A 21,260-nucleotide genomic window follows, 5' to 3' on the forward strand; every position below is an offset into this window, starting at 1 on the left:
TAACACTTGACATTTTGATACAGATTATATACCAGTGTTAAATTATGGACATAAAAGATTATTTTATTTTGAGTTGTATATAATTGGCAGTTTCATTATAATGTTAAATCAAACACAGTAAATTTGTCACAAATAAAAAATTTATTGGCCAAATTAAGAGAGAAATCAGTCAAAATTATGTACAGCAAATACTTAGACAGCTACCACTGGAGCTGCTGCGTATCTGCCAGCTATCAAAGGTGAAGAGTATGCAGCATATCTGGCAACAGGAGCAGAGTAAGCGAATGGTGCGCTGTATGCCGCTACTTTTGCTACTGGGGCACTGTATGCTGGGTAAGCCAATGGGGCGGAGTATGCAGCTGTGTATTTGGCTACTGGGGCGGCAAAGACGGGGGCGGCAGCAAGAGGGGCTGCAGCTACTGGAGCAGCGGCAATACGAGCTGGTACCACGGCAGGCTCGGCAACGACGGCTGGAGCAGCGGCTACTAAAGGTTCTTTGCGCACGACCGCATTGAATCCGTTAACGGAGTCAGCGGAATAATCAACAATGCGGCGTGTGCCATCAGGGTCCACGAGCGAATAGGATCCTTGTACTAAGTCACCATCACGTTGTTCTTGTTGACTCTTGTAATCGCCAGTGAGTGCATCGGCAACGTTGTATCCAAATCTGTACTGCGGAAGAGGATCGAATTCTTCGAGTCTGGCTGCAACTGCTGGTGCTGCGACAACAGGAGCCGCTGCAAGTGGTGCGGCTACTGCGACAGATGCACTGGCGCGGGCCAAAGCCACGAGGCAGGAGAAGATCACGATCTGAAATATATAATAAATAATTTTAAAAAAATATATGACTTCAGAGATGACATTAAGAACAAATAATGGTAACTCGCTTATCATAGGCACCGTACTTGAAATAGTGACACAGTTTCATGAGGATGGCACTAGAGCGATTGCGTAAAACGACCACGGGGAAATTACTAAGAAGGCGTGTAAATAGTTGTCAAGGACGGACGTATGTCGTCTCCTGCATCATAATTAGTTTAACTGTAGTACTGATTTAATTTATATGTTAAAAGCATTATATTAAAAGTTGTTTATGAAGAAGCATTTTCAAAATTTTGTAAATATGATATTATAGATTCTATTTATGATTATAATATCAGTTTTCAAATTTATTAAACAATAAAAATGTAGTTTTTTTTTTAATTTTAATAAAAAAATCTTTAACGATATCGATTGTAAAGTCGAAAAAAGTAATAATTGTTTATATTATATTTTACCTTAAAGGCCATTGTTGTTTGATGAGTTGATGATGAAGCCAAGAGTGACTATGCTCCAGAAGAGTTAACCGTGGTATATATAGCGAGGCGGGTTGTGACACCGGGCCAAGTTCGCGTTTAGTATTATGTCGGCGCATCACTATGGATGTGCGCGCAATTGAAAATGAGCGGCAATTTGTCAATGGCGGAAAATTCAGTGTTCTTGACTTTAGGCCAAATGTTATGAAATTTTAACATAACTTTTGTTTCTTTCCAGGATGTATTGACATAAATTATAAACATAATTATAAATAGTTGTTATTATATGTAGTTATATTAACCATATTTTTTATTTCCATCCATCAACCTTTTAAGGTCCACTGCTGGACATTGGCCTCCCCCAATGCTCGCCACTCCGTCCGATCCTGCGCCCTTTGAATCCAGCGGGTTCCCGCTGTTTTTATGAGGTCGTCGGTCCACCTGGTTGGAGGGCGGCCTGTACTCCTTTTGCGTAGACGTGGTCGCCATTCGAGGACCTTTTTTCTCCATCGGTTGTCGGTCCTCCTGACAATATGGCCTGCCCATTGCCACTTTAGCTTGCAGATTTTGAGAACTATGTCGGTAACCTGCGTTCGTCTACGGAATTCTGATTGTTTAATTTATGTCTCATTAAATTAAACATAAATAAATAAATACATTGGAAACATCGGCGTCTTATTTTTTTGCCTGTAACGGATATGAAGTTTTAATATCGTTATCAAAAACAATTCTCAGATATCTTTTGCCATGAGAACTACATAGTACATCAAATTTAAAACAATTATAATAATTCCAAACTGTTAAAAGTAAGTTTTTGTGTAAGTATATTTACGAGATGTAAGTACAGTTTTGAAGTCAATTTTCGTTTTCTTTTAATGTAAACATGTTCAAAACATTTAACAAAGAAATATCTTGCTACAATTAAAGTATATTTTAGTACATATTCTCGTAATTCTTCAATGGTCTCTATCTCTCTCTTTTCTCGTACAATATGAAATAAATTAGAGAGGAAGGAAGTACAAATACGAACAAAATAAATAAATTTCAATAGTTACAGAATACTTTCTATATAGGATTCTAAAGTTCATATTATTCCTCCATGAAGTTACAACCATCGCGTTTTGCAATTAGAGGTTGCTCCACTGCGCCACGACTGTCTTAATTTTCAATTATTTTTATTTATCCATTATAACTGCCACCATATAAATTTCCTTTTCCAAAAAAAATACGTCAATAGTTTAATAAGAGTTCTCGTTCCTTATTAACACGGTATTAAAAGTCGCTACTAAGATCGCCAAACTTCACAAGAATATGGCATACTAAGGAAAAGGCTTTAAACAGGATTGATAGTCGGGGCCCGTTATTTAACCAATCAAAGCTTCCAACGATTTATTTATTTATTCATTCATTTGAACAAACTTCATTTAACTTCTGTTTTCGCTTAAATTTCTAATTTTAATTTTATTATGCATTTGCTATTAGTCTTGATAAAGTAGCATAAGAGTATTCTCTGATTAGTGATGGCAATTCCAGACAAATATTTTTTCTTTGAATTTTACAATATTTATAAAAAATATTATGTACATACATTTTGCAATATAAAAAAAAAATAATCAGCTTTCTTTCAAAATTATTATTAGAATAAACAATATTTAAAGAAATGATAACGTGTTAATTAGAGCACGCCTCCGGCGTTATTTTTGCGTATAAAATCTGCACGCAGCCGTCCAGCTATATCATTTAATCAATACATCTCAATTGGACGAAATGGCTTTCAAGGTATCTAATATTCATAAATTGTTTAAAATAAATTCTAATATTTTAATATAAAATAGAAATTTAATAAACTTATTTATGTAGCTTTATTTAAAAAATATGTAAAAATCGTAAGTTTTACAAAATTTTAAATAAAATATGAAATTAACTCCTATTAATTAATTTATCAACAGTTCGTCGTGCTCGCTTGCTTCGTGGCTGCTGCCAGCGCCGGTCTGATTCCGGCGGCGCCCGTCGTTTATTCTGCTCCGGCTTATCACGCCGCTCCCTTGGCATATGCTGCAGCTCCTATCGCCAAAATTGAGGAATACGACGCCCATCCCAAATACAGCTTTGCCTACGACGTTCAGGACTCCGTCAGTGGAGACTCCAAGAGCCAGCACGAATCCCGCGACGGAGATGTAGTACAAGGCTCCTACTCAGTTGTCGAACCTGACGGTTCCAAGCGCATCGTGGACTACTCTGCTGATCCTCACAATGGCTTCAACGCGGTCGTGCGCAAGGAGGTTGGTGTTAAGGTGGTCGCCCCCGTTGTCGCCAAGGTCGCTGCACCTCTGGCCTATGCCGCCCCTGTCGTCCACGCCGCCGTCCACGCTGCCCCAGTAGCTTACGCAGCTGCCCCCGTCCTGCACTCTGCTCCTTTAGTGCACGCGCCGGTTGCCTACTCCTCATTCTACCACCATTAAGGAAAAGTACACATTGTTGTATAGATTAATAAAATATTTATTACCATACTTGTGATTTCTTTTTTTATGTCAGACTATGACAGACTGAAGCACCTTTGATTAGCATATGACTCATTATTTTAATCTATGTTTCTTTTTACTAATAAAGGTAGAATACTTTTGCTCAAAAATCTTGAAGATAATATGAACTGTTTTTAGAAGCTTAGCTTCGCATTTATATTTTCATTTGTATCAGTTACTATTATTATCATATTTGAATAGTAATTAATTTCTAATTTCTTCATATTCAAGTGGAGAAAATATAATTGGTGGCTTAACAAATTATTTTGTCTTAACTTAACTTGAATATTAAGAAATTGCACTTATTAGATCATTTGAAATTAAAAAATAAAAGCTTAAATAATATATCAGCCTTTTTTAAATAAGTTATAACACTTACTTGGCTGACCTAGAATTATGAAATTTGACTGCTAGTATCTATAGGTATTAGTTTAGGAAAAAAATGGAAACTTTACATTTGTAGTTAAATTCTAGAAAATAATAGCATTAAAAGGGGGGTAAAATTTGGTATTGAAGCCGCTAGTCTAAGTCTGGTTAAGCTAAGCTTGAATTTTAGAAAAAACTCGAGACTCCCATTTTTTGTACGGGACCCTTGGTGTGCGGGACCGACTCGCGCTTGTCCAGTTTTTATGTTATATATTGCTGCATAGATCTTATGAGGTATGAGCACTCGAGTTCGCTGTGATGTCGAGGCAAAGCGCGGCCTTAATTTCCGCCACATAACACTCAGTGCCTCCTGTATTCGGCGGAATGAGGGAAACAAAGTTTCTTAACACTACGTCTACCCTGCTTTGTGCGGGATAAAGCGTGAAGCTGATTAAATTTGATTTAATTTTTTTTTTTACTGTATATGTTAAGCATGTATCAAAATCTTGGCTTTATTTATGACCCATATTTGCATGTAACATAAATAAAAAGCTCCCACATTTCAAACTCGCTTTTCGTAAAATTAATGAAGTATTTTTTTTTAACACACGTTTATTAATTTATGTTAGCGGTAGTATTCGATTTTAATGTTTGGTATATGGTTATAGAGAAAATAATTTTGATTTTATTTGAAGACAATACATGCGTAGTACAATATTATTAAAAGATAAATGTCCTATATTATTTTATAAACCACTTAATGAAAATTTTTTATTAAAAAATTGTATAAAAATTAAATTAAAAATCTCAGACCAAAGTTCTACGCAAGAACTTATTATTTGGAATTAAAAAGATATTGATACTAGAAACAAATTGTATTTAAAATATAAATTTGCACAATAGGAATATATGACACAAATAGGAAAACACAAAATTACCAAAAAAACGTTCGAGTTCCATGGGAGACGCATTGCAATGATAATTAATTAGTGATACGAAGAAACTATATATTAAAATGACAGAAAGCACTTTAAAAATACACGATTTGACAGCTATGTTTGGGGAATAATATTAAAGGTACACATTATAGGATTTTTCGCAACTCATGTGATGTAGGTAGGTATATATACTACTGAAGCTACTTTTAAGACACTCGGTTCCCTTTAATACACTGCCGTACCCCACATTCCGCCGAATACTGGAGGCACTACGTGTTGAGTGGCGGGGCTCATTTGCGATTATTATACAAACAAATTAAATTACAAGACATTGTTAATATATATATTTTAAATCGAAAGGTCACTCACTCATCACGAAATCTCAGAAACTACATGTGCTAGGAATCTCAAATTTTGCATAGGAGTTACTTATAGGACGTAGGTGCTCGCTAAGACGGGAATTTGCAATATTCGACTTCTAAGGGGTTGTTTTTGAGGTTGAAAGTTTGTATGAAACTTCGTTACTACAAATGCTAGGGGTCTCAAATTTTGCATAGACGTCACTAGGACGTAGTCATGGAGACAAAAATTAATAATAACATAGTTCACGCGGGTGAAACCGCGAGCGGGCCGCTAGTTTCAAATAAATAAAAGATATTTATTCGTGTCATTTCTATTCTACACTGTTACACAAAGACCACCTAGTATCCAGTCTATAATCAAGTAAGAAATCACCACCTAATAATTTACACCTCCTTTAAAAATAGATTATATAATATAATAAATTATACGAAAATAAATCTATAAAAGCATTTTTATCTGTATTAATTACATTTTTCTATATTAGTTTACACTCTACTAAACACTTTGACTTACTAAAGGACGCTCTTTCTCCGATACTCATAATATTCAGGGAATTATTTAATTTTATCCATACCTATATTATAAATTCGAAAGTAACTCTGTCTGTCTGTCTGTCTGTCTGTCTGTCTTTCAGGGCAACGCAATCAGGGCCAAACCGCTAATTCTATTGTGATAAAATACACATATAGAGATACTTGAGGGTCTCGGGATGAACATAGGATACTTATTTTTCTCATATTTGTAATATTTTCGATATATATCAATATATTAAAATACTTATTAATTTGACATGCAATTTATTCCGCCATGTTTATAACAACCGCCGTTGCTAAGCAACGATTTGCAAAGTTTGTTGTTTTAAGAAAACGTCACCCAAAATGAGTTTGCTTAATGCATATATGGCGCGCGCCGATATAGATTTGTATACATTAACAAAAATTAGATGATTTCTATAATTTGATATTCATCCTTATGAAAATAAATATAATAGTCACTTTTAGCATTTCATCTAGATGGAAATTATAGTTTACTGTTTAACATTCCAATAAATAATTAAGGAGTTGTCACTGATACCAAATGACCTAGCCTACGAGTGGTATAGTATGATCGACGCGAACGGGCAGATGACTTTGATGGTTTTGTAAATTTTTATATATTTTCGAATTACTGTTAATTTGTATGTAATTATTTGCTGCTTATAATTAATTTATCTCAGTTCCGTTATCTATACCGATGTTATACACTTAAAATATCGTAATTTTAATCATTTGAGATTTTATTTAATATTGTTCGCAAAAATTAATAATTATTTAATATAGAAAAATGTTTAGTACGCGCGCACGGCAAACTTTAGGTACTTTTTCTAATATTAAGAATTTCCTTTAGTTACTTTTACTTCTTTTGTTTGTTCATTTCGGTTACTCAGATATTTTTTCTAATAATAAATCTCCACTTATTTTTTTTTTTTACTTATTTTAATTATTTTGGCTTATATTTTCGCGAGCGTAGCCGCGTCCAGGCCCACTAGTAATATTATATTTAATTATGTCAAATATATTATTATTATTATTACTTTAATGTTTTTAAATATAATTGAGTATTTAAATTTTAAAATAACAATTCAATAAAACTATATTTATAAGGTCATTTTCAAGTTTAATTTGATAAAGCATTCCGCATGTATTCATATCTTTTGGTCCACCGCTTCGCCTAAGGCATCTACTAAGTAGTATAAAACCACAGGCTGAAAGTAAACTTGTATCATTATATCAAGTGATCTCAATCAGGCATAATGGCTTTCAAGGTGTGCAAAATAATATTAGTTACTTTTAAGTGCTTTTTTCATCATGTCTTGAGGGCAGTCGTGGCTCAGTACAAGTGTGTGACTGTAAACGTGACCGGTTGTGGGTTCGATCTCCACTCGAGGAAATGAAATAATTATTTAAATTTATATTTTCACTTCTTCGTTTTGGTAGTGTAAGGAAAATAAAAAAGTAATAAAAAAGTAGTAAAATTCGGCAGAAAGTTGGGAATGGAGTGTCTTAACACTTTCCTTTTGCCTATCCTGCTATGTGCGGGATACAACGTGAAATTGATTTTATTTATGTCTTAAAACGTGTAAAAATTATATAGAGTGTAACGCAAAATATTAGCTAACTATTTTTTAAATTTTATCAGACAGTCGCTAATTGTATAATCATTAATGTATTATTCCTTCTATCAACAGTTCATAGTACTCACATGTTTCGTGGCGGCCGCCAGCGCTGGTCTCGTTCCGGCTCCCGTGGTCTACTCAGCCCCGGCATACCACGCCGCCCCCGTGGCGTACGCCGCGCCTGTCGCCAAGCTTGCCTACGCCGCTCCAGTGGCCAAAATTGAGGAATACGACGCCCACCCCAAATACAGCTTCGCTTACGACGTTCAGGACTCCGTCAGCGGAGACTCTAAGAGCCAGCATGAGTCCCGCGACGGAGATGTAGTACAGGGCTCCTACTCTCTTGTTGAACCTGACGGTTCCAAGCGCATCGTTGACTACTCTGCCGATCCCCACAATGGATTCAACGCGGTTGTACGCAAAGAAGCCGGTGTAAAGGTTGTTGCTAAAGTGGTAGCACCCGTAGCTTACGCCGCTCCCGTCGCTAAGGTCGCCGCCGTCTCCTACGCTGCCCCAGTCGTCCACGCCGCCCCCGTAGTCCACTCCGCCCCCTTGGCATACGCAGCTGCCCCAGTTGTGCACTCTGCCCCATTAGTCCATGCGCCACTTGCCTACTCTGCCCCCATCTACCACCATTGAGTTCATTATTAATTTTAAAATAAACATATTTATTTAAAAATATATGCATATTATTTATTATCCACCGCATTAGAAATTAAGTACAATATATTCTCTTTAATTCCCTCATTTCACAAAAATATACAAATGCATAAGAATATAATAGTGGACCCGCGCTACGCCCACTTGCACTATAAGAATATTTGTTAAATATATTTATGAAATTATTTTCAGTTTTCAATAGAGAAATGCGTTAAGCAAGCTCATTTTAGGTGACGTTTTCTAACAACAAACTTTGCAAATCGTTGCTTAGCAACGACGGTTGTTATTAACATGGCGGAATAAATTGTATGTCAAATCAATAAATATTTTAATATATTGGTATATATCGAAAATATTGCAAATATGAGAAAAAAAAGTATCCTATGTTCATCCCGAGACCCTCAAGTATCTCTATATGAGTATTTTATCACAATTAAATTAGCGGTCTGTCCCTGATTGCGTAAAAGACAGACAGACAGACAGACAGACAGAGTTATTTTCGAATTTATAATATAGGTATGGATATACATATAAATGTATATATAGTTTGAAATTAGATATTCCGTAAATAGAACAACTCAAAATGAGAAAGTATAAAATTAATTTATTCTACATATCCACCGAAACTTACCTACTTTATGGTAATATGCCTAGAGGCGTACTTTTGATTACTTAATAATTATGACGCTAAATATGGTATTAATAAAAAATATGAAGGTTATATCATACAATATGTCCAAAATGAAAGTAAAGTTAAGAAAGTTCTATAATTCTTTTACTCTGCACATATCAAGATAGGAAGAGGTAACCCAGTGTTAAGACACTCCGTCCCCAATCACAATTATGTGTGGAATTAAGATCATTTTAATAATAAATAGGATAGATAACAAAAAATATACAAAACAATAAAATGAATCGGAATTGCGGTATTTACTTATACATGGTGGAAGCGTCAGCGCTCTTTTTACGGGAACAGCATATAGGGTAAAATATTTCAAACCCATACATAAAGAAATTAATCAAGATACCTCAACAGTTTAGACGTAGGATTTTTTTCATTTCAGGATGTTTATGAACCTGACTTGGTTCTGCTTCCTGTGCAAAAGCTTCGGGCATATGAGAAAAGGTAATATCTTTAATGAAAATTTTTATAAATTATTGATTATTATAAGTGTATATAGTAAGTTAAACGTTAGCATTGTAATAATTTCTATATTGCCTATGACAGTGTACGCTGTGAAGGTTATCATCTCCACCAAAAGGATCTTTGGATGTTCTTAAGTGGTTTTCAGCAAATCAAATCAAATCAGCTTCACTTCGTATCCCGCACACAGCAGAGTACGTAGAGGGAACCTAGTATTAAGATACTCCGTTCCCCACTTTCTTCCAAAATCTAGAGGCATTGCGTGTTGAGTGGCAGAACTCAACGCCGCGCTTTGCCTGGATAACGGATGGATATATAAACGTAAATAAATATGTCACTTCTCCGAGTGGGGATCGAATCCACAACCGTCGCGTTACAGTCACACCTTTGTGCCGCTGCGCCAAGACGGCCTCAATACTTTGGCGGTTTCTCGGTTTTCAACAATGTGAGCTTAATCATAATATAATTTATAATCGTTATAATATTGTTTTATATTAAGTTTAATACGCTCAGCCTCCTTTGGCTCGTTGTTGGCTACTTTACGACGAACTGGTAACTATTGCATTAAAAACTTTATATTAAAAAAAAAAAATAACATAACATTTTTGGTCTTCGTTACCGCTTGATATTACTAATACAATTATATTTTAGTTTAGTCAATTTAATAACACCAACTACATTAACATAAGAATATCTCATTCAGTAAATAAATTGTATAATATAGTCGATAGGCTTTCGATAGGCAAATAAAATAGTTAAAATTAATTTTATACATTTATTAGAATCGTATATCTACAATAAATTATTAACTGTTTCTGCTTTTCGATGACTAGTTTATATTTGAATTATCATTTCAGTGGTGGTATAGGGGCGCCGAGTAGCTTAGGGGGGCAGCGTGCACTATTGGGGCATGGTGTACCACGGGGCCAGCGTGAACTACTGGTGCGGCGTGGACTACTGGAGGAGCAGCGTATGCTAGAGGAGCAGCTACTTTAGCAACGGGGGCTACAGCCTTAATTGCTACTGGTTCTTTATGTACAACAGCATTAAAACCGTTGTGTGGGTCAGCAGTGTATTCGACAGTACGCTTAATGCCGTCAGGGTCGACAACGGAGTAGGAACCGTGGACGACGTCACCATCACGAGATTCGTGCTGGCTCTTGGAGTCACCAGTGAGACCATCTTGTACGTCATAAGCGAAGCTGTACTGAGGATGTGGGTCGTACTCCTCAACGGCTACCTTGGCTACAGGAGCCACGGCGGCGACTTTGGCGAAGGGTGCGGAGTAGGCCACGGGGGCGGAGTGGACGTATGATGCAACTGGAGCTGCATGGACCACTGGGGCAGCAGCATACGCGACCGGCGCGGGATGCGCCGCGTAAGAGATGGGAGAGACCAAGCCAGCGTGGGCTGCGGCTATAGCGCACACAAAAATGACAAACTGTAAACAATAATTATAAAAATTAAAATATATATAGATAAATTCCAATAATCAAATAAGTTTTAATCTTAAATTAAAAGCATTATACCTTAAAAGCCATTTTCAAGGGATAAAATTTGACTTCACTATGAGGAGACCTCAACTCGAATGTGCCATAATGAAATCTGACGGACTTTTTATACGCCTTCTGTCCGCCTCAGGCGTTGCAATATACCTTTACGCTCACACATGAAATATAATACTGTTACTTTCAATATGAATGTCGCCCGGTTATTGTTTGCCGAAAGTGCAGTTCATACAATTTATTCGTATTACAGACCATCAAGAATAGGCTATGATTGATATCTGGCATAAAGATCACTTGCATTTCAATGGAAACCAGAGGTCTTTGGTCAATGTGTCCTCAATTGACACTATTTAATATTAATGAGATCTTTGATTTTCGATTTCGATTTAAACGAATTAATATTTAATATACATGATTAATGTAACCCTAATCCCCAATTGGGTTCCAAAAATGTTTCCATGATACTAAATATACATGTAGACGTAATAATATTATATTTTAATAATTAAACATCACAGAGAACCCACAGAGAGAATGTTAACCGTGGCAACTAACGTCATCTCAATTGTTCTATATATTGCAGATATATATTATAATTACAAGTAATAATTACGTATTTAGTATTACTTTAATTAATTCGTACGTAAGGAGGTTAACATTTCCTAAAAATACTTTTTCATTTAAATATTTCTATTTAAACTTGTAATAAAAAACAATATATTATATGGCTAGGACTTTTTACTGTCAAACAAATATTTATCATCGCTGTTGTAAATAATTTAGCAAAATATTCGTCTAAACATTGAAATACTAAAATAAAAAGAAAGTATGTATTTTTTTTATATTTATAGATAATTTAACAGAATTTTATATTAATTAGGCTTAATTCTTTTGCAGCCTGTTGTGATACATATGTGGTCATTGAAGTCCATAAAACCGTTAAGTCGCATAGGCACCAGAGTATATGCAGCCTTCCACGACATTCTTGACCATTTGACAGGAATCGAGAAACGGGAGATGCTCGCTCACCTCGCTGGTGACTGCGATCCGTTTCGCATGATGAGTATTAAAAAAGGTATACTTAAATACTAATTTTAAGATGTTTATTTATAAAATAAAAAATTTATAAAATATATATAATTGAATAATAATTATTTATATATTATGTTTGAATTAGATCATTACATTATACATATTAAATATGTGACTTTGATGTCATCATGGGGCACTGGTACAAACTTGCGACTGTAAACGCGACCGTCGTGGGTTCAATTCCCACTTGGGGGAATGAAATATTTAATATTTTCACGCATTGGCCCGAAAATTCAGCGAGTAGTGGGGACTAGAAGTATTTTAATGGGAACGGAGCGTCTTCACACAAATGTCATTTGATTTTTTTTTAAATTTTCAAATGCTGCCTATGTAATAAATAACAAAGCTGAATTAAATTCAGCCAATATTTAATTTAGAATAAAAATCAATTTCCTAAGTTTAATTTAATTAATAGTTAAGATATAGAAATGTAAAACAGAATACAAATATTTATATCTTATTTCCTAAAGGTCCAGGCACTTGTGAAAGGCCTAACCTGATACCCAGCGCGTTCTGCAAGCGACTTGTGGGGTGTGTGTGTTTCCCAGAGACAAACCACATAGAGTACATGTGGTTGCATATGGGCGTGCCGAAGCGATGCGGCTGCGGCTACTGGTTCGAGCTCTGCCCTGTTGCCCCGCTTTAAATATCTTCATAATAATAAAAATATAAAAAATTAAACAAAGTTTGTTTCTGCTTCACGCCGTATCCTGCATATAGAAAGATAGGCAATGTGAGTCTTAACACTTAGTGTTACATTAGAAAATGAAAATATTAAATTTTTCATTTCCTTGATGGAAATCGAATCCACAACCTGTTGCGCTTGAAGTTACATGTTTGTGCCCCTGCGCCATGACTGGCCTCATACTAAAAAAAGTTTACTTAATTTATTTTTAAAAGAACCCTGTGTAGGTCTAAATTAAACAATTTTAAATAATTATATATATATATATATATATATATATATATATATATATATATATATATATATATATATAACTGGCAGGTACATTTAAATGTTGTTTTTTTTTCTTAGTATGTAAAAATGCAATATAAAAAATTGTCAGTCTTTTTCTCTCTCTTTTTTTATATTTTGGATGAGAAAACATTGTCAATAATATGAAAACCAAATTGTAAAAATATTTTATTTATTATTTGTTCAATGTATAAAACAAAATAATATTTTTTACGTTTTTATCAAACTCGCATTTTTAATTTCAATGCCATCCCTGCAATGCGTCTTCCTTTTGAGTTCCATAAGAATTATTATGCTTTAATTTACTCTTTTAATTTTGAAATTTATTCGTTTATGCAAGGCAGCGCGGAACTAAACACCGTGTTTTATCTACAAAAGCAAGGAAAAGAAAATTCTTTAAATATGATTACTCTGGGTGAGGATCGAATTCACAACCAGCGCTCTCACAGTCACTGCGCCACTGCGTCATAAGCATTTTTAATTATAATTATGTGAGTAAATATATTGTTAGAAATTAAATATCCATTATCGACTTCTCGGGATTTAAAAAGACCGGCTTCGCCTGTTACTGTGTGACCTACATTTCTTAACCTTGACTCTACCACTTACTACAAAGCTTTACATGTGTATCTTTATCTTTGAAATTTAGTGCACTTTTTTGCATGTGAATTATTGTTGTTAATTTTGTATTTAGATACATATATTATTTATAGTTATATAGTATATCATAATATTTTGCAGGTTAAATAAAAGTATAAATAACGAATTTTTTGTCAATATTTTATATTTTATTTGTTACATGCTAAGTTACATCGCAAGCGCTATTATAAAATCCTTTTAAAATAAGTTACTCTACAAACGCTTACAAAATTAATTTTGCTAACAAATACAAATGAAAGGTCTTTGAAAGGACAAGTTCTATTATTTGAAAGCTTAAATAGACTTCAAAGTTAATATAAGTTACAAACTGGTTTGTTCAATAAAGAAATGTAAGGAATAATAAAATGAAATATTCCTTATTGTTGATTTTAAAACTCTACCAGTAGTATTTGAAAATGTAAATATTTAAATTGTATCATTATAATTATTAATATCACTTCACAAATAGACTAAAAAAAGATAAATAGGTGCTTATATAATAAAAATAATTATCATTACCCTATTTAAATAATTTATATTTTATAATATTTAAATATACATTTTGTTTATATTTAAATTAACGAAAATATTTTCAATTCAATAAATATAGAATCTTAATTGTGCATATAATTAGGCATAAAATATTCGCCATCTTTAAAAGTTAAACTGTCAGATGACGTATCGTTACCGGGCGTAAAATAATTGGGTTCACTATTTTGAATGAAATTATTTGTTGAAAAAATTGGCACCTGGATTTCCTTTAAATGAGAAACTGGATAAACATATCCATTTCCGCCGAGATTACGAGAAATCAAAGGATTGTAGCTATTTTGCTTAAATTGGTTTAAATTAATTGGTTCTTTACGAATTGTGGCTTTGAACCCGTGTTTCCCGGCGACGTAGTCCACAATGCGTTTGATACCATCAGGATGGATGACAGAATAGGAGCCCTTGACGTTATCTCCTTGTCGAACCTCGTGTACACTTTTGGCGTCACCTGTACTTGGATCTACGATGTCGTACCAATAATTGTATTCGGTACTTGTGGGTGGCGGATCTGTGACTATAATACCCATCGCAGTTTGTAGTACACACCCGTATAACAATGTCTGCAACAAATTATCATATAAATACATATATAATATTTCAAATTATTTTCAGCTTCGCTACAGAAGGAACTTTATTGTCATAACATTCCACTCACCATTTTCCGCCGAATTTTGGAGGCATTGCGTATTTCAGTGTCCGAACTCAAACGTCACTTTTTGCCTCAACATTAGAGCGAAGAAAATATTTCATTTCTTGGAGTGGGAATCGAACCCACAACTAAAAATACCACATATGTTCGTAATATAAATATAATATATATTAATATAAATATGATCTTATTATAATTATTACCTGAAACATATCGCTAATGTTCTTGATAAAGGAATTGAAGTAATAAAGAGAGCGCTCACGACATTGGTCGTATTTATAGAAGCGTGGCGTTCACTAGTGCATGTTCCGTATTGCAGGCAAGAGCTTGAGTTGTCACAATCGACAAGTGCATTATATATAGTTGTATCTAAGTGCGAAGGCCTCGGTGGCGCTAGGGCACAAGGGTGTGACTGTTCCGCGACAGCTGAGGGTTCGATCCTCACGCGAGGAGAACTTCGCTCAGCTCAGCTCGTTGAAGCAAAAGCTCGCCGTTGAGTTTTGCCACTCAATATGCAATGCCACGAAAAATTCGGCGGAAAAATAGGGACGAAAGAGTGGGGAACCAGGTTCCTACCCTATCCTGCTATAAGCTAATAAGTTACGATATTAGAATAATTAATTCAGATGTCATATGAATCAACAGATGTTGTTGGGGGGTTATATTAAAACTAATTTTATTAATATTTTAGGAACTTACTCGTTATGTGAACAAATAGATATGCTTAGATTAAATAAATGGCAGATCGAATGAAAGTTTAATATTAAGACAATTTTGATTATCGTTTTTGTCGACAAAAGAATTGGAATGCAAAAAAAAGCTTATATTTTATTAGTATTACCATTTAAATCAAATAATGAGTATTATTTCTTTTACTGCCTTATTTAATATGTAAGTTAATAGTAATTTCAAATCATAAATATCAACTTAATTTGTTGTGTGTGTTTGTTTAATTTTAAACTGCATAGTATCGATCATTTATACTAGGTCTATGTTTTTGTTTGCTAAACCAAAATGTAATGGTCTCGTTCACACGAAGATGAATGGATGACTCACAGTCGATTTGCATGTAATCATGTTATGTAAATTATTCATATCGAAATATTATGTTGATTTATTACGTACGAATACACATATAAATTAATATTTATGTAACTTTTATTCCAAGAGGCCTTTCGTAGCAGAGGGGCATATGTATGTGGCTGTATGTTGTGGGTTGGTTTCTCGAGGAAATGAAATATTTAATATTTTCATTTCTTCGCTCTGGTGTCGAGGCACAGCGCGGCGTTGAGATCCGCCACTCAAAACGCAATGCCTTCAGAATTCGGTGGAAAATGGAGGACGAGGCGTCTTAACACCAGGTTCCCTCTACTTATTCTAGTATGCGGGATACAGCGTGTAGCCGATTTAATTTTAAACATTTTATTAAATATCTTATTATGTAGGGTCCCTAAATCGTCCATAATCATAAGATACGTGTATGTAGACATATGCGAAAAAATATCTAAAAACAGGAAAGAGATGTAAGATACATGATATAATTCACAATTTTAGCAATATTATTGTAGTATATAGAACTCCTTCTTCTTCCTGGCATTAATCCCGGTTGTTACCAGGGTCTGCATTCCTACCCAACCTACTCCACTTTGCACGGTCTTTTGCGTCCTCGGTGGTTAGATCATAGACCTTATAGTATATAGAACCTTATTTTTTTATTACAATATTTAAATATATTATCGTTAAAACAAATAACAGTTCGCGAGTATGTAACACGCAGGGTTGGCGGTCCATTATTCACTTTAGTCACGGTCAAGCTTTGAATTTAATTGACCAATTAGAACGTGCTCCTCAATTGAGCGGCCTCGAAATCAACATATGCCCAAAGTGCTTAATTTTAAGCACTTTAGGATCCTAGCAGAGTTTGCAGTTTCCTATATTCTTATGATAAATATCAACGGAGGAACCGAGTGTCTAGACATTCGGTTCTCTCTGCATACCCTGCTACAATAAATTATATATTAAGTCGAGAATATTTAATATTTGTGTTGTGATGTCATAAAAAAACAACAATAATTATGTTACCCACCAAAACGGCAAGTAACAAAATAGCCATTATCATATAGTTGCCCCCACACTATAATAAATGATATGAGATTCCAGATTTGGATTCATATTTAGAATATTAATTATAAAACAATGAAATAAAATAAATCTTAAAGAATATTAAATATTTTTTTCTATAAAGGTTTCACATAAACCTCTGTAAAATAATAAACTTTTTCATTTTGTTCATACTGTCGCCATAGAAAAGACATCAACGCACGAATTATTATGCTAATATTTATGTTGTAGCTCATAATATTTATGATACATATGTATGGCCTGAACTTTAAAAAATATGTGTTTGTTCTTGCAATTTTGTTATTTGTTTAATTGAAGTTAAATCCAATCAAAAAGTTTTTTTTATTAACCTGACGCTGTATCCTGTATGTAGAAAGGTAGGCAGATGGGACCTGGGAACCTAGTGTTAATACACACTGTTTCCCTTTAATACATTTCCGTTCCCCACTTTCCGTTGAATTCTTGTGGAATTGCGTGTTGAGTAACAGAACTCAACGCCACGCTTTGCCTTCTTACCAGAACGAAGAAATAAAAATATTAAATATTTCATTCCCTGATAGGAAATCGAATCCATAACCGTCGCGTCGCACGCTTGTGTCAGTACGCCACGACGGTCTCAAAAGTTTTTAAATATATAAATATTTATGTTTAGATACTTAGATATATGAAAAAATAAATAACTATATGAATATTATATATTCTACTTGCTCACTTCGCTTGTTGTAATGATGAAAAAATCTTTGAAGAACAAAGATTTTGTGTTTGGTACTGATATTTCATTGCAAAATATAAAAAAAAGCACGATCTGTGATTTGCAATCCAATTAATTTTGTCGCAAATAAAAACAATATAGGTTTACAATAAAATAAAGTTAAATAGATTCCTCTTATTTATTACCCTATTTTTAACACATACATTAACAACAATTTATATTACAAACAAAGATACAGGTCACTGTGGAGAAAAGCGTTAGAGTAGATTCAAGTCCTCATTAGAAACGACATCAATCAATGGCATAATTAGAAAAATATGTTATTTTAGCCTTTTTTTTTCATAATGAGGCTTTTGAATCATCACACCAGCTTAATTTTAATGAATGGCAGCGAGTGGGGCAACTGCCTTCACAACGCCACCCAGTGGTTCCTTGCGCACAACTGCGTTGAAACCATTGTGAGGGTCAGCAGTGTATTCAACAATACGGCGTGTACCATCCGGATCTACCAGCGAATAAACACCTTGGACTACATCCCCAGATCGACTTTCTTGCTGGCTTTTCGAGTCACCTGTGGGGGATAAGACATGAATGGTGAAACCCAATTCTACTATAAAAACAGGGGAAAATACTACAGTTGTTTAAGCTAAAATATGTGTTAATTAACATTTTTGTTTCACATTCTAATATAGAGTGAAATATAGAACTTAAAAAAGAAAATAAATATTTTTTGATACGCTCACGAGACCAATTTTATTTTTTCTTCTATTTATGTGGTTTCATTTCAACTATGAGTATATTAAGCTGGGTTCTGGGTTCTGAGTTTAGATTTGAGTGACAGCACCTTAAATGTTATTAGGGTTGTTTTAGACCTCAAAGCAAGCTCAATCGAAGCAGCACTAGTAATAGAATAGGTTGTGTTATGATGATAATATTGATGTATGTTGGTGTCAACATAACAGTTATTTTGCTGACATTAAATACTATTATGTCAGAAATGAAAACCACATCTCGTTCATTCAACTTTTTTTTTATTGAACACCTAAACATTGATTGCAATAATTTCAAAGATTCTGAATCTTAGTGCTTTTCATAAAAATAATACAAGCATTAGGCAACTTGTTGTTGAATTTTATCATTTTCCAATTTCGAATCACTAAATAAATAGCTGCGGCACTATTTATTAATTTTATGTACTGTATGTTAATTTGATGAGTGCTTTAATAGAGATAATAGTTGCGACACTAAAGCCTAATGAAATGCGCCGCCCGCACACCATTCTGTTTGAGGTCGAAATGAACCTCAACCTATATAAAACAATTTTGTACACGTGAATTCCTCAAATATTTTTTTGATTCTATTGAGTCGACTTCACAATCATAAAGAAAACTATATTTGTCTTTGTCATACAGTATACAATTCTGTAAATTAATTTTGTAAACTGCTCTGGCATAAAGTCTATTGCTGCTGAGGGCCATTTCGACCTAACCCAGCGGCAGTATATAAGTTAAATGTGCTCTAATAGAAGCTAGATATCTTTATATTAAAATAGTAATCACTAACCAGTTAATGCATCTTGAATGTCGTAGGCATACGAATATTGTGGGTTGGGATCGTAGTCCTCGACAGGGGCTGCTACTTTGGCTACAGCGTAGGGCGCCAAAGCTGGCCGAGCCACCGCGTATGAAGCTAAAGCAGGCCTCGCGATTGCAAGTGGTGCTGCCAGTGGAGCAGCCAGGGGGGCAGCCAAGCCGTAGGGTCGGGCATAGCCAAGTGACGCAGGTAAAAGACCCGCATAGACGCTTGAAGACATAAGAGCAGCTAAAATTAAAACCTGAAATAAATTATTGATATAATGTTGATCTACATTTTCTAACTAAATAGTTTATCTAATAACCAGAAATAACCTTATTTAATTTTACTCTAGTTACACGCATTGTGTAACCAGGAAAGTCCATATTATAAACATATGTACATGATATATTATAAACGTAGAAATCGTCATGAGTAAAATATGAACTCACGACTATCCCAAACTGAATAAGTGAAGCAATGCTATAGAACTGAGTATAGAGGTTTTATAGCTTCACGCTTTATCCACATAGCACGGTAGGCAGAGGCAACTTGGCAAACTAGTTTAAAGACACTCCGTTCTCATTAAGACATTTCCATTCCCCATTTTCCACCGAATTCTTGAAGCATTGCTTGTTGAGAGGTGGTATGAAAATTTTGGCTAGTCAAGCGTCTCAAGATCTTGAATCGTACAATGCAAATATATTTTTTTATCTTATTATTTTCTAAGTACAACAATGAGAACCAAAAAAAAATTCCATATATGGCTTAGGAGAAATTAACTGATAAAAATATTACACACGTATTTTCATAATATTTGAACAAGTTTAAAATAAATATTCCTTTATAATAATTTAGGCTATATTATGTTATATCTGAGAAATATGTACCTTCATTGTGGATTGTGGAGTTGATGCTTAGACGAGAGTTTGAGTGCCTGTGATTGTGGAGGGTTACTTCGGCTGTTTATATATCGTAACCCGCCTAGAAAAAGGTCTAATCATGGACCTACAAGGGCCCTTTATCGCTTGAATTATTAATATTCTTATCCAACAATGTATTAAGCCACAAATTTAATATAACTACACTGAAATTAGAATATCTGGGTCACATGCAAATTGCGAATAGGACATGCGTGTACGGCTCGAACAAATAAAATATGTAGATACATAAAGCTTATTACATTCTGCATTTTTTTAATTGTTTATGTTTATAATATTTTTATAAAAAAATAACATCTATTGTTATCTTGTATTCATTTGGTGAATATGAAAAGATAATCTTCTATTTAATCTAATACTTTAAAATAACAAAAAATACAACGTAATGTACGCAGGCGCCATAGTATATTTCAATACTTAACAATAGATATATATATATATATATATATATATATCTTATATATGATATAATACTTTTAAAATTCCTTAAAATTGAAGTGGATGCAGATATTGGAACACATATACTTTAGTAGAACAAGCTGCTATCTGCAGCAAGCAACACTAATATTACATCAGCCAATTTTTCTAGAGTACGTTCACTTGAAATATAGTTCTTGGATTATTTTAACATATGCACATAAAATAAATAATTTGGATTCTTTCACCAGACAAAATTGTTTTAATTCTGATTATGACGTCTTTTTTTTGTTTGACGCATACTATTCATTTAAAGCAAAAGATTAACATCGCATTTATATACATATCCTAAGGATACTTCTTCCTAAAAAATGGATAGATAATTGGGTTTTTTTTTGGACTAAACGTATCTTCGTCCCAACTGCACAAAGAACCCCATCTTAAGACACCGTTAAGTATATATACATATTTTTTATTATAACTTGAAGAAGAGGAATCGTGACGCAGACGTATGACGTGGTGGTCGTGAATTCAATTCCTGGGGAAACTAAAGTATCTAACTGTTCCCCTTCATATTCATAGAGACTACAAAACCGTCTCTATTTATTATATAATTTGGATTTAGAAACTGAAAAATAAAA

General features: G+C 34.1%; 7 protein-coding genes across 7 annotated transcripts; 3 read left to right on the forward strand and 4 right to left on the reverse strand.

The window, feature by feature from the left end:
* Positions 1-122: 122 nt before the first annotated feature.
* LOC146536268 (cuticle protein-like) lies at positions 123-1,383 on the reverse strand. The gene is made up of 2 exons (XM_085189894.1): positions 1,278-1,383; positions 123-810 (listed from the first exon to the last, which is right to left on the reverse strand). Exons 1-2 carry the CDS (start codon positions 1,287-1,289, stop codon positions 193-195), a joined length of 630 nt encoding a protein of 209 aa, XP_085046020.1. The 5' UTR covers positions 1,290-1,383; the 3' UTR covers positions 123-192.
* Positions 1,384-2,983: 1,600 nt separating this feature from the next.
* LOC146536269 (larval cuticle protein A2B-like) lies at positions 2,984-3,805 on the forward strand. The gene is made up of 2 exons (XM_085189897.1): positions 2,984-3,074; positions 3,245-3,805. Exons 1-2 carry the CDS (start codon positions 3,063-3,065, stop codon positions 3,755-3,757), a joined length of 525 nt encoding a protein of 174 aa, XP_085046023.1. The 5' UTR covers positions 2,984-3,062; the 3' UTR covers positions 3,758-3,805.
* Positions 3,806-7,196: 3,391 nt separating this feature from the next.
* On the forward strand, positions 7,197-8,318 carry LOC146536270 (cuticle protein-like). Its single transcript, XM_085189896.1, has 2 exons — positions 7,197-7,288; positions 7,712-8,318. Exons 1-2 carry the CDS (start codon positions 7,277-7,279, stop codon positions 8,276-8,278), a joined length of 579 nt encoding a protein of 192 aa, XP_085046022.1. The 5' UTR covers positions 7,197-7,276; the 3' UTR covers positions 8,279-8,318.
* Positions 8,319-10,204: 1,886 nt separating this feature from the next.
* Positions 10,205-11,080, reverse strand: LOC146536271 (cuticle protein-like). Its single transcript, XM_085189895.1, has 2 exons — positions 10,973-11,080; positions 10,205-10,884 (listed from the first exon to the last, which is right to left on the reverse strand). The coding sequence occupies exons 1-2, from the start codon at positions 10,982-10,984 to the stop codon at positions 10,297-10,299; spliced, it is 600 nt and encodes a 199-aa protein (XP_085046021.1). The 5' UTR covers positions 10,985-11,080; the 3' UTR covers positions 10,205-10,296.
* Positions 11,081-11,863: 783 nt separating this feature from the next.
* LOC146536272 (cytochrome c oxidase subunit 5B, mitochondrial-like) lies at positions 11,864-12,872 on the forward strand. The gene is made up of 2 exons (XM_085189902.1): positions 11,864-12,026; positions 12,514-12,872. The coding sequence occupies exons 1-2, from the start codon at positions 11,864-11,866 to the stop codon at positions 12,687-12,689; spliced, it is 339 nt and encodes a 112-aa protein (XP_085046028.1). The 3' UTR covers positions 12,690-12,872.
* Positions 12,873-14,173: 1,301 nt separating this feature from the next.
* On the reverse strand, positions 14,174-15,192 carry LOC146536273 (pupal cuticle protein Edg-84A-like). Its single transcript, XM_085189899.1, has 2 exons — positions 15,060-15,192; positions 14,174-14,767 (listed from the first exon to the last, which is right to left on the reverse strand). Exons 1-2 carry the CDS (start codon positions 15,066-15,068, stop codon positions 14,273-14,275), a joined length of 504 nt encoding a protein of 167 aa, XP_085046025.1. The 5' UTR covers positions 15,069-15,192; the 3' UTR covers positions 14,174-14,272.
* A 2,661-nt stretch (positions 15,193-17,853) lies between these two features.
* On the reverse strand, positions 17,854-20,299 carry LOC146536274 (larval cuticle protein A2B-like). Its single transcript, XM_085189901.1, has 3 exons — positions 20,152-20,299; positions 19,253-19,523; positions 17,854-18,260 (listed from the first exon to the last, which is right to left on the reverse strand). Exons 1-3 carry the CDS (start codon positions 20,155-20,157, stop codon positions 18,067-18,069), a joined length of 471 nt encoding a protein of 156 aa, XP_085046027.1. The 5' UTR covers positions 20,158-20,299; the 3' UTR covers positions 17,854-18,066.
* Positions 20,300-21,260: the final 961 nt, after the last annotated feature.

The sequence above is a fragment of the Heliconius melpomene genome, chromosome 9 (assembly GCF_056956725.1).
Source record: "Heliconius melpomene rosina isolate 202511_hmr_F chromosome 9, ASM5695672v1, whole genome shotgun sequence".
In the NCBI taxonomy this organism is placed as follows: Eukaryota; Metazoa; Arthropoda; class Insecta; order Lepidoptera; family Nymphalidae; genus Heliconius; species Heliconius melpomene.

Bases quoted from the DNA above. Each gene is read 5' to 3' on its own strand.
- LOC146536274 (XM_085189901.1), bottom strand. The intron at 18,261-19,252 runs GTTAGTGATTAC...TATCCCCCACAG, and splicing joins CATTCAAGATGCATTAACTG to GTGACTCGAAAAGCCAGCAA.
- LOC146536272 (XM_085189902.1), top strand. From the start codon at position 11,864: ATGTGGTCATTGAAGTCCATAAAACCGTTAAGTCGCATAGGCACCAGA. The intron at 12,027-12,513 runs GTATACTTAAAT...TATTTCCTAAAG, and splicing joins CATGATGAGTATTAAAAAAG to GTCCAGGCACTTGTGAAAGG.